The sequence below is a fragment of the Centroberyx affinis genome, unplaced genomic scaffold (genome assembly GCF_046629955.1).
Source record: "Centroberyx affinis isolate AG114_WGS23_722 - 3 ecotype Tasmania unplaced genomic scaffold, CSIRO-AGI_Caff_v1 ptg006693l_1, whole genome shotgun sequence".
NCBI classification, from domain to species: domain Eukaryota; kingdom Metazoa; phylum Chordata; class Actinopteri; order Beryciformes; family Berycidae; genus Centroberyx; species Centroberyx affinis.
The window spans coordinates 102,501-115,479 of NW_027283397.1; the positions used below are offsets into that span (position 1 = coordinate 102,501).

General features: G+C 44.8%; 1 protein-coding gene across 1 annotated transcript in view; it reads right to left on the reverse strand.

Moving 5' to 3' along the window:
* The window catches only part of LOC139638952 (polyhomeotic-like protein 3), a 20,374-nt gene extending 8,450 nt beyond the window's left edge, over positions 1-11,924 (reverse strand). Inside the window, exons 1-8 of the mRNA XM_071512992.1 lie at positions 11,694-11,924; positions 9,580-10,267; positions 7,290-7,442; positions 5,907-6,005; positions 4,658-4,868; positions 3,095-3,551; positions 2,313-3,025; positions 695-1,029 (exon numbers count right to left, since the gene is read on the reverse strand). Coding sequence (XP_071369093.1) covers positions 695-1,029; positions 2,313-3,025; positions 3,095-3,551; positions 4,658-4,868; positions 5,907-6,005; positions 7,290-7,442; positions 9,580-10,248 — 2,637 coding nt within the window. The 5' untranslated portion in view covers positions 10,249-10,267; positions 11,694-11,924. The remainder of the gene's footprint in view (positions 1-694; positions 1,030-2,312; positions 3,026-3,094; positions 3,552-4,657; positions 4,869-5,906; positions 6,006-7,289; positions 7,443-9,579; positions 10,268-11,693) is intronic.
* Positions 11,925-12,979: the final 1,055 nt, after the last annotated feature.

Genomic DNA, 12,979 nt, shown 5'->3' on the forward strand with positions numbered 1-12,979 from the left:
TCGTGGAGAGATGAGCAGAGCTGGTGGCCAAATTACCAAAGAAGGTCCAGATCAAAATCTACAGCAACCAGACTGCATTCATCCATGGTGCTGATCCATGTTAGCTCATTTTAGCAGTCAGCTACTTCATGTTGTTAACAATATATTTAACTCCAAACCAACTAGGTCTAATTAATGATTAATAATGTAAGTAGTAGCTGACATCTAGTTTTAACAGTAGCAGTTTTAACCAGCTAAAATCACCTAATGCTAGTGTTAGCTAGAGGCAGAGCTAACATAAACCATTTGACTGTCAGTGAAGTGTCACTAAAGATATGAAGCATAATGTTAGCATACATAGTTAATGTTTGCACTAAAGATAAGGCTGTTACTGTTGACTTTCAATTCAACCTAACTGGTTTAAAGATAAATGTAACATGAAGCTAACTGCTAAATTTAGCTAACATTATAGATCAACATTATGGACCTTTGGTAATTTGGCATCTAGCTCATCTCTGACCTATATCAAAGGATCATGTTGTTGTACATTTTAAATTTTTTGTCTAAAAACCGGTTAAGTGTGTTATTGTTTACATCTGCTTCACTGCCTTCTGGGTAGGATTTCCAACCCTGAGTATGACTTAATCAAATATGGTAGGTAAACCTAATTGTGCAGTGTGTGTGTGTGTGTGTGTGTGTGTGTGTGTGTCCGTACAGGGAATGGCTGCAGCCCCTCCTGGATGACGAAGCCCTCCACCAGGTGAGTCAGGACCTGTCTTCCCTCAGGCCACGCCCTCGGCGCCCAGGGCCCGCCGTCCGGTTGGCCGAAGCTCTCGGACTCATCTTCCGATTGGCCGAGGCGTTCGGCCTCGGTCTCGGTCGGGTGCTCCGGCTGGCTGACGGGTTTGTCGTCTTTCTCGGGCTCGTGCTGTGATAGGCTGAGGTCGGCCGGGTGGGCGGGCTGAGCGGGGAGGAGCGGGGGGGGGTTATCGGCTGAGGGGACGATGAAGGGCGAGGAGGGCGGAGACTGGGAGGAGAGGCTGGACAGAGCTGGAGGAGCAGAGGGAAGAGTGGTGTTAGAGCAAAAAGATAAATATGGACAATCAATAAATCAATAACATAAACTGATGCATCTACAAGTCTGATGAAAAGCTCTCACCTCTTAATGAAGTCTACTGAAAGATGCAATTTTGACATAATGTCTGATGAATAAATCTCTACAGTTTAATTCAGTTGTGTCTTTGCTTGTCGTCTCACCTGCACAATCTTATCTCCTTTCTGTATTTTATCACTGTGTTTTATTAATGATGCCACATGTAGCATTTTTAAACATAAACACATCACTGTCAAATGTAAACAAATGAGATGATTGGCCGCCTTTGTCTCACTTCAGTGGTGTTGTTAGTGCGAATGTTTCTCAAAATTAAGACCACATTTCCTGTCATTGCCATTGTGAGAAACTGACAGCTTGTTTGTTTACGATAATTACACTGATGTCAAACTTAATGTGATAATGACTTACTGATGTTAAAATATTACGTGCAGCACCTTTAAGTTACTTCTGTGTTTTATCACTGTGGAAATGACAAAACTAAACGATTTGTTGGTTTTTTTTGTGTATATTATTGGTATGTTTCTGCGTTTTATCACTGTGAAAATGGATGACAATTGCCTAACCTTAACTCAACTCAACTCAGTGGTGGAAAGTAACTAAGTACATTTACTCAAGTACAATTTTGAGGTACTTGTACTTTACTTTTTACTTTTTATGCTACTTTGTACTTATACTCCACCACATTTTATAGGGAAATATTGTACTTTTTTACTCCATTACATTTATTTCACAGCTATAGTTACTAGTTACTTTTCAGATCAATATTTTATATTTAAAACATTTGATCATCTTTATAAAATAACTATAAAATAGCATTGTTATAGATTAGACTACCCAAAAGTATAGCTAAATTGTTAAGATTAGCTTCACGTTGACAATTTTAAAATGCTGCTTACATGTACATGTATGTCAATAAATCAGTATTAATATTCCAATAATTTATGAAAAATATAACTCTCTAAATGGGGACAGTTTGCATAATGAGTATGTTTACTTTGATACTCTAAGTACATTTTGCTGCCAATACTTATGTACTTTTACTTAAGTAAGATTTTGAATGCAGGACTTTTACTTGTAATGGAGTATCTTTACATTGTTGTATTGCTACTTTTACTTAAGTAAAAGATCTCAGTACTTCTTCCACCACTGACTCTACTCTACTCTACTCTACTCTACTCTACTCACTCAACTCAGCTCTACAGGTGTGTGTTGGAGGTACCTGACTGGTTGTCGGACTGAGTCGACATGTTCTCACAGAAATCCTCCTGGCTCATTGGCTGGACGTCTCTGTGAGGCTCCGGTAGCCTCTGACTCTGGATAGAAACCTCTGGGACTGGAACTGGGACTGAAACTGGGACTGGGACTGGGACTGGGACAGGGACTGGGACCTGGACTGGGACTGAGACTGGGATTGGAACTGGGGCTGAGACCGGGATTAGACCCAGAATTGGTTTAGTTTCTGCGGCGGAGTCTTGAACTGTAACTGCGCCTAGCTTTGGGTTAGTCTCTAAGTTCTGGTACGGGTGGAAAACCTGACTGGTCAGGTTCTCAGACTGGTCCATGGGAGTCTCTTCTTCCTCTTCCTCCTCTTTCTTCTTCTCCTCACCTCCCTCTGTCCTCTCTCTTTCCCTCTGCCCTTCCTCGGTCACTTCCATTCGTTCTTCCTCTCTAACCGTTTCAACTCTCTGCTCCTTCTGACCGACAAGGTTCCCTTCCTTCTCGGTCACAAGTCTCTGCTTCTCCTCGCTCGTCTTCTCTCGTTCTCTTTGGTCGTCTCTCTCCAACCTCAAGTCTTTCCCAACACTTCCCTCTTCCCCGGTCCCTTGCCTCAGCCCAGTCACTCTTCCTCTTTCTCTCTGCTCTTCGCTCTCCCTCGCCCGGCTCTGCTTCTCCCCCTGTTGGACCGGAGAGTGTGTCGGAGGCCCGGCCCGACTGAGAGGGGAGGATGGACACAGGAGAGAAGGAGGCGAAGGGAGGGGAGAAGTCGTTTTTGGCAATGACGGGTTTAGAGGGAGAGGAAGCACGTCTTCCCCGCTCAACGTCCTCTGTGATTGGCCTGCAAGTTCGGGCGATTCCACAGCGGGAGGCGCCGATTGGACCGAAGCGTGGGTGAACGGGCCGGACTGCGGCTGGCGGCCGGAGGAGAGGGCGATGATCTGCAGCTGCCTCGCCGCGGATGGTGACCGCTCAAAATGGGAAGCAGGCGTCATGGGGTTGGGCACAGATAACGAGCTGTGCTGGGATTGGCCGGGCATGTGCGTGGTTTGGGGTAACGGACAGCTCTTCGGTCCAGCCAGGTGCCTGTTGATGGGAGGGGCCTGACCGGCGGGGGCGGCGGGGGCGGCAGCGGCGGCGATCGGCTGGAAGGTCGAGCTCTGCCTCGGCGGTGGCGCTCTGTGGCCGTTTGGAGAGTGGAGTCTGGGTCTGAGAGGGACGGCTCGCACTGGAGAATAGAGAGCTGCAGGAAGAGAGAGGGAGAGGGAGAGAGAGAGAGAGAGAGAGAGAAAGAGAGAGAGAGAGAGAGGAAGAAAGAGAGAGAGTAGAGGGAGGGGAAAAGGGGCAAAAATGTCAATGAGAGAGCGTGGAGGTGACAAAAAGACACACAGCGTTCAAAACTGGAAGGTTGCCGGTTCAAATCCCAGGAGCAGCTGGAAAAATGTGGTTGGAGAAAGTGAAAGAGACACACTCTCTCCTGCCTCAGTAACTACTGCTGAAGTGCTCTTTAGCAAGGCACTGAACCCCCAGCTGCTATAGCTGCTCTGTGACCAGCAGTAGTTAGACTGTGGTTGTACTGGTTGAATTGCCCTGGATAAATAAAGTAGTAGTGGTGAAACGATTAGGCGATTAATCAATTAGTCCAGTGGTCCTCAACCTTTTTCATATCAAGGACCCCTAATGTAGTCCACATTAGGGCCACGGACCCCCATTTGATGAGGTTTTGTCCCTCGGACCCAAATCTGAGAATATTTTTATTGTTAGATATGATTTTGTCCAGAACTCCATGACTATCTGTATTGTAGGTAGAGAGATAACAGTGAAACTATGATCAAAATAGTCATTCTTCTACATTCTCTAATTGTTCTTGTAAATGAAATAATGAAGTTTAACGATTCATCAATTTGCTGGGGACCCCCTGGGATGCCCTCAAGGACCCATGGTGGTCCCCGGACCCCACGCTGAGAACCACTGAATTAGTCGATCGACAGAAAATTAATGGATTATAATTTTGATAATCGGTTAATGGTTTTAGACTTTTATCAAGAAACCATACCAAATATTTGCTGGTTAAAACAAACGTAATCAGTACTTTGGGTTTTGTCTCTGTATCCATGTAGCTTTTCATCACCATCACATAATTGGGACTCCACGTATTTTTCCAGGTAATCAATAAATATTTATATTTTTGGTTTACTGGCAGATTCTTCACCTATTTTGACTTTGACAGTAAGCTTGCTCTGTTGACTTTCCCCAGATAAACAAAGGAAAAAAATCTTTCCTGACATGCGACATGTTGCACAGGCAAACACTCATTATTATTACGGTGAGCGATCACCGGGGACCTACTTGGCGGCGGGACGGAGAGGTGGCGAGTAGGCGCGGTCGGGCTGTTCTCCGTTGCCGTGGCGCCGGGCTGCGGCCGCGGCCTGAGGGGGGGGAAGAGCGGGGCGCGGGGGCGGGAGAGGGGAGGGGGGGCCGAGGAGGGGGGTTTGAGGCGGAGGGAGGGGGGGATGGTGAGCGTCCCGGGGGGCGGGGGCCTCAGGGTGAGACTCTGCAGCTGGAGAGGAGAGGGGAGGAAAACAGAGAAGAAGAAGAAGAAGAGAAATGTTACAGTTACATCTCAAACTCTACAAACTTTCACTATTACACTTTCCTGCGTTGTATTTAAGGATTAAAGATTTAAATATTGTGGCACATACCAGTGGTGGAAAGTAACTAAGTACATTTACTCAAGTACTGTACTTAAGTACAATTTTGAGATACTTGTACTTGAGTATTTCCATTTGATGCTACTTTATACTTCCACTCCACTACATTTCAGAGGGAAATATTGTACTTTCTACACTACATTTATTTGACAGCTTTAGTTACTTTTCAGATGGAGATTTGACACAGTGGATAATATAACAAGCTTTTAAAATACAACACATTGTTAAAGATGAAACCAGTGGTTTCCAACCTTTTTGGCTTTTGACGTCTTACAAAAAGCAGTGTGTAGTCGGGTCACATTTCAGATGTCTATGAGTTGTTAACAGCTCCACCAAATAGTGATTTTTCCCTCTAAACCTCACATGGTTTCATTTCAATAAATGTTCAAATGATCCAATATTTCAGCAAAAATCAAAGATTAGACAAAAAGTCAGAACTCAATCATCTCACGACCCCTCAGATTTATCTGGTGACCCTTTGGAGGGGCCCGAGCCCTAGGTTGGGAACCACTGGACTAAACTAGCTAACTGTAAATAAAGTAGTTCAAACTAGCTCCACCTCCAGCAGCTACAACAGTAACATGCTGCTTACACACTGATGCTTCAGTATTAATAATTGAATGATGTCATATATAATAAAATATCAGTCAGAGGGACCAAACCACTACTTTTACTTTAATACTTTAACTACATTTTGCTGCAAATACTTATGTACTTTTACTTAAGTAGGATTTTTCATGCAGGACTTTTACTTGTAATGGAGTATTTTTACATTGCTGTATTGGTACTTTTACTTAAGTAAAGGATCAGAGTACTTCTTCCACCACTGGCACATACACACACACACACACACACACACACACAATCGTACTTGCTGAGCGGCTCACCTGAGCGGAAGCAGGGTGAGAGGAAGGGGGGGAAGGTGAGGAAGAGGTAGAGGAGGAAGAGGAGGATGAGGCAGGTCGCATAGCAGACGTAAGAATCAGCTGCAGGGAGAAAGAGGGACAGATGAGGAGGAGGAGGAGAAGGAGAGAATAAAGGAGGATAAATAAATGCAGGAGAGCAGGGATTCAAGCACAGAGTATAGCAAATATTCAAGCACTGAAACAGAGTGTGCATGTGTGTGTGTGTGTGTGTGTGTGTGTGTGTGTGTGTGTGCGTGCGAGAGAATGAATCACACTCTTCCACTGAATAACATCCCCTCTCTTATCACTTCCTCCTTTTGGTCTAATTTGCTTTCATTGTGAAAATAAAAACACTTTTCTACCTCTCTCCTGAGCGTTTATTACATTTATTCTTTATTTATTTTATTGTTTCTATCCATTTCTTTTCCTAGCTCTTGTCTCTTACATGATCATCCTAGAGAGTCACAGGAATATCACCCATAGCACTAGTGTTGTGTGTTCACGTCTCGTTTGAGCGACCTGACACCCCAGAGCACCGACTTGTTCGTGCGTTCGAAGCCGTTTGAAATCGTCAAACACTGTGAACGTTCTCCGTAGACTTCGGCTGTTGTTGGCGATAATTATTCAAAGCCGTTTGACACTCAACACACACACGTTTTGTGGTAGTTTATGTTTTACAGCAAACCAAACGCCACAAACACAAGTATCCAGCAGGTAAGAGTTTAAGAGCTACGATCAACAAACTGACTCACGTGATGAAAATTGTTCATTTTGTTTGTTTTAAATAATAATAATAATAATATAATAATAAACTTTATTTATATAGCACTTTTATTAACAATGTTACAAAGTGCTTTACAAAAGAAAATAAAACCAGACAAGGCAGATAAAATGAGAATAAGGCCAAAGGGCTTGAGGCACCGAGGAAGTAAGAACAATAAAATGAATAAGATCAAATAAATAGAAGCAGTAGAACAGTATAAAATAAAAACAAAAACATATATCAAACAATGAATATATCACTCCCTACACTTCAGATTCTTGCTTATTTGGTGAAATCAGAATTCAGTAAATTGGAGATTTGGTGGATCTATCGCCAAATCCTGAGGTCCTGGTTGTATTATCACCTAAAAGCTGCTGTGAACGGTATTTTCCAGCAGGAATCTCAAATCTACCATCTTTCCTATGTAACATGAATGCAGCACATAACTCTGAGCCTTACTACTGGCCACCTGTAATGTTGGTAATCTAGGAATTTAAGTTTATTTATCTGTTGCTCTCATTATAAGTCGCTCTGGATACTCCAGCTAAACACCTGAAATGTAAAATCAGTGTAAATATGAGTTTGCGTGTGTCCATGCTTACCATCTGAGCTCTAAGCAGCACCTGGTCTTGGCCAGACCCTTTGAGACCTTTCCCCAGGAGCAGTGTCTGCTGGGATACCCTCTGCCTGACAGGTGAGGTGCTCTGATTGGCTCGCACAAGACCAGGTGCGCCCAGGGGATGGGCCTGTGATACCTGGAACAAAGGGAGGCAAGGGAGAGGGAGGAGGGGAGGAGGGGAAGGGAAGCACAACAGGGAGGGAGGAGAGCTTTAGAGCCAGGATGTCTACAACTTGTGTTACATTTCTTAGGCAGGCAAACCCACAGGTTGACAGAGTGTGTGTGTGTGTGTGTGTGTGTGTGTGTGTAGAGGGTGGAAACCAAAGAGAGCAAACAATGCAAATTTAGAATTTTGAATACTGTGTTTCAAATATGCAAAATTGTCTGGCACAGAAACGAAGACAGATGTCAGTGCAGATAAAGGGAGCATGGCTAAGCAAAAGCGCATGCCTGCCCACGTGTGTGTGTGTGTGTGTGTGTGTGTGTGTGTGTGTGTGTGAGGTTGGAGCTGCCCACAGTTCAACAAAACAATTATTCACACAGTAAACAAGCCGAGGAGGTATCAAACCCAAGGCTAAGGATGTGAAACATACACAGATGAAAGCAAACAGAAAGGAAGTGACAACCCCAAACAGACAGAGGCAGGCAGACACTGACCCAGCCAGCAGAGCCACAGCAGCACTGTGGAGCCGCAGCATGGACCGAGATAAACCTCCGGGGTGTTACTACATGTTTGGGTCAGGAAGGTCTGTGTCTCACTGATATAGAGATCTATATAAGCTGCCGTAAACAGACGGCAAAAACTATCCTCATAACACATTAATGTGTCTTATCTGTCGGACAAGCGGTCGTTTCCACTGCTCCACTGTTTATCTTTACACCACAAGAAACTGCGTTAAAGGAGAAATCCACCCTGGGATACTCTGTTAGACAGGCCCATCATCGTTGTAATTTACACTTTTGGTGAACCCACTTTCCCTCAACCTGCCTCGTCTACTTCTGCTTCAGTTGATTTACTACATTTCCCAGAATGCCTTTCAAAGGAGGGCGTATGGGCATATAAATACAGCCTAGTTAGCAAGTCAACTCGTTTGTGAACATTGGGGCGTGTCTCTGATTGAGGCCACGCCCCCTTATACTCAAAACGCAACCTGTTTCTCTGCTGCGTTGCATTCTGGTCTCTCTCCTGCTCCTGTGGGTGGAGAAATTGGTCTCTCTCCTCTTCTACGATGGATTTCTCCCTGTATGATTGTTGAACGTCTCTTGGTGCAAAATGGCGGCTCTAGAAAGAAGCCCTCGCTCTTTGATTCTGAGGGACTGACACCAAAACCTGACGTTTACCGCTGATGCTTTAGATCGAGGAAACATTTTCTCATATCAAACTCTGTTGTAGCCACGTTGTCTATCTGTCATATCTTCATATAGCTGGCATGTTTCTCATAGTATGCTGTGGTTCCCATGTGGACCACAAGGTGAAGGCCAAGGCAAAATTATTAAAGATTAATTATTAAAGAATTGTGTTTCTACGATTTACAGTCACCGTGTTACGATCATTTAAAATGTAACAGGTTGCTGTAGCTCCCCCAGTTGGCGAAATGACACCAAATTTAACAGGTTGGCTGAGACATGATACGTGCACAATTGTACCAAATTTGGATGGGATAACATAATGCGTTCATGAGTTATACCAGTTTTAAAAACAGTTATCCGCTAGAATTAGAAAAACACCATTTTGAACTTTCGTCACAGACGGGCTGGGAAACTCTACCCAGAAGATTGGTGTATAAAACTAGTGTTACTTCAACAAATAAGAGACAACTAAGAAACGGCAAGTTAACTAGAAATCTCAGGAGCAACAACTGCAAAGACTGCTTGAATTTAGCAGTGAAGTTAGCTAGCTAATTAGCCACTAGCTAGTTAGCCTCTAGCTAGCTACCTAGGCTAGATTCTGGTAGCTAGTGAGCCAAATTGTCTTAAAATGTGAACTTATGCCTCTGGATTCTTCCATTTGTTTCAAATATGGTTTTCTGTGGGGAATCTGTGAAATTATAAAGTTTGTCTGATTCTTTGATGCTTTTTCAGGTCGCTTCCCACCTCGAGTGTGACGTAAATTCAAAATGGCCGCCGTGGGAATAGGGTATATGGGGGAAAAACATATCTTATGCAATGGGTGTATGTCCTCTAGCAGTGTGTGTGTGTGTGTGTGTGTGTGTGTGTGTGTGTGTGTGTGTGTGTGAGAATGCTTAGGTACAGCATGTGGGTGCGTCAGTTACCTGTCTGCCAGTCGGACTGGCCGGCGTATGAAAGGGCGTGATCGGTGTGGAGGTCGGCGTGGAGACGGGCCTTGTGTTCCCATTGGTCAGGGTGGTGGAGGTCTTGGCTGACGTGGTGGCGTTGCCGTGCGTTACAGAGGAAGAGGAAGGAGAGAAGGGAAGCGAGGCGGTGCTGGCTACGGCGGGGGAGGAGGAAGAAGAGGAGGAGGAGGAAGAGGAGGAGGAAGAGGCGGAGCTCGGGGTTTGTGTCGTGGGAGAAGCGGGCGTCCTGGAGATGCTCGTCGGCGAGGGGAGGATGGGGCGGGAGTAGGTGCGGAGGGTGGGGCTGGCGGTGGAGGTGAGCTTAGGCGGCCCGGGGATGAGCGTGTGGGGAGACGGAGCGCCGCTGGCCGCCACCACCGCCGCCGCCGCTTTGGGTCCGTGTGACGTGGAGAGGGAGGGGGCGGGGGTGAGGGGGGGCGGGGGGGAGGAGGAGGAGGGGGTCAGCGTGGGCGGGGGGGAGTCCAGCAGCGTGGGGTTGGGGGTGAGGCGGGGAGGGGTGGGGGTGACGAGGGCGGAGGAGCCGGGCGTGGCGGCGGAGGCGGAGGGGGCGGGGCCAGTCTGAGGGCCGGTCCCATTGGCGGGCTCGCCGTGCTCTGATTGGCTCTGCCGAACCAGCTCTCTGTCCATCCTTCAGCACTTTAGCACACTGTAGGAGAGAGGAGATAGATAGATAGATAGATAGATAGATAGATAGATAGATAGATAGATAGATAGATAGACAGACAGATAGATAGAGAGATAGATAGATAGATAGATAGATAGATAGATAGATATAGATAGACAGATAGATAGACAGAGATAGACAGGTAGATAGATAGATAGATAGATAGCTAGATTATTACACTTGAAAAAGGAATAATAACAATAATAACAATAATAATAAACTTTCAAAACCAAAGTTACAAAGTGCTTCACAAGGAACAAGTGCGAGGAAGAAAGCATGTAGAGCAAAATAAAAACTGAAGGTAATGTAAAAATAAACACAGCAAAGAGATAAAAAAGACAAACAAATGACGATAAATAAATCAAAATCTTATAGAAATGTTTCAATTCAATAATGAATGAGGCAACTTGGCTAAAATCAGACGAGGATTAAAGGTAAGCTTTTCAATAAAAGTTTGTTTTGGGAAGTGATTTAAACATGACACTGGCATACTTTTTTTTTTTTCAATACTATCTCATGGTATCACTGTAATATTTAAATAATATTCCTGTAGGGACTTCTATATCGTTATGGTGAGATTATAGTATTCTACTAAAATGTATCACAGAGTTACTATAGTAACAGGCAACATGTGCAACACTGCAGCAAGTTATTGACAGTGAACAGACAGACTCAGTAGGAGTTTCATTTTGCTTTTCATTCGGGCCTCTGACAAACAACATGTCAGTATGCCGGGCATGTGGTTTTATTTGGCTACAGTGGTTCCCAAAGTGGGGTCCGGGGAACCCCAGGGGTCCCAGGCGGGTTCCTGCGGGTCCCCCGGCAAAATGAGGACTAGTTTAACTTCACTACAATGTAATTCACTAGATATGATCCCAATTAGAGAATTAATGAGAATCATGATCGCCACCTATAGAGTCCACAATTACATAGGCTAGTACAGCTCTAAATCACCAGCGAAAACATAAATATTCCCATATGGAGACTAAATCTTATCCAAACGGGAGTTCGTGGCCTCATGGGTGTTCACATGGGGGGGTCCTTGAAAATGTGTGAGCACCCCTGGGCTCCAGACCCCGCTGGTCCTGCTCTGTCAGCAGCCTGCACTCAGCTAAATCCACGCACCATCACCACGCAAGCAGGTGCCACTCCACGCACACCGGGCAGATGCTGACATCTGGCCCGCAGCCTGTCTGTCGCTCCCGTGTCGGCTCACGGACGACGGCGACGGCAATTAGTAACACTGAGCTCTGATTCTAATTAGGCCTGCGATCATGCATGTGACTATAAAAAATAAAGATGGAGACAGGCCTTCACAGTGAACAAGTCTCACGATAATAACATTTTAACAAACAGGAGGGGGGTATTCTCATCTCCACGTTCTGCGTAAAGCTCTCTGGTCACCTACCTCCCGAAATCAGCGGCGTCCTGCAGCTTATTCTCTGTATCGCACATCCAACAGCGTTTGCATGTTTATAAAAGTCTGTTACTGTATCTGATCAACGGATTTTGGCTTTTTTTTTTCCAGGGTCGACAGCTGAAATGGGCGTGTGTAAACCTCACTTCCTAGTCTGACAGCGCAGAGGTTGAAGTGAAGTGCGCGTCACCGTCCCTCAGACAATAATTTCCCAGCCTCACCTCACATTATCTGGCTTCAGCTCTGCCAATAATACAAAGTTGCAATGCAGACAGGCCTGTTTGTGATGTGCACGGGCTGCGTGTCGCAGTTTGTTTAGGGTTTCGGGATATCCCGGGCTGCTTTTGCAGAATAGTCCAGAAATTGAACCGCCAGAGGAAAACGTTGCGTCCCTCGATACAGCACCACCGTACCTGCCGGGTCCGAGTTGGGAATCAACCCGGCTTGGGGCCACCGTGCAGCGGCTGCGAGGGCCTGGTCAGTCCGCTGGAGAAATGCAACGGGAGGCGGTTTTCACAGAGCGACAGAGGCGAGACAGCACCACTCACAGCACAGGAGGACCAGACACTACACTACACTACACTACACTACACTACACTACACTACACTACACACACACACACACACACACACAAAACTCTACAAAACTGTGTGTGCGCCTGTGTGCGTGCGTGTGCGTGTCAGGGCAGGGAACATGGCTTTTAAATAAAAACATCCAAGAGCCTATAAAACATCTGTAGTTGGTCTAATTTGGATTTGTAAATGTATGTGTGTGTGCGACAAAAAACACGATAATACTTAATAATAATAATAATAATAATAATAATAATAATATTTCCATAACTTTAGTGTATCTGCAGTACTCAGTGGTGAGTTTATAGTCACCTTATATATCGAGGGTAAGTGCGTTATAGTAGATTTTACAGGAGAGCCAAAACTGCCGTTACCACATACAGCACAATATTTTAACTTTTTGTGTTATCAGATTGAGCATTGCTATCAAAACAATACTGCTACAGTTTAAGTTGAATTATATTTGTTAACTTTTTTAAAAATGGCAAAAGAGTGAAATATGCCTTTTTGGCACAAACATTGTTCCAATACAGCCAATACAACAATTGTAAAACACATTCATTTTAATACAAATTTAGCAATTACACTTCAATCAACACTGAAATATAAAACAAGATCAGAATGAATATCTTTATCTTGAAGTAATGCTCAGCAACTTTCACCAAGGCCTTTAAAATTGTAGGCTACATGGAACACATCGAATT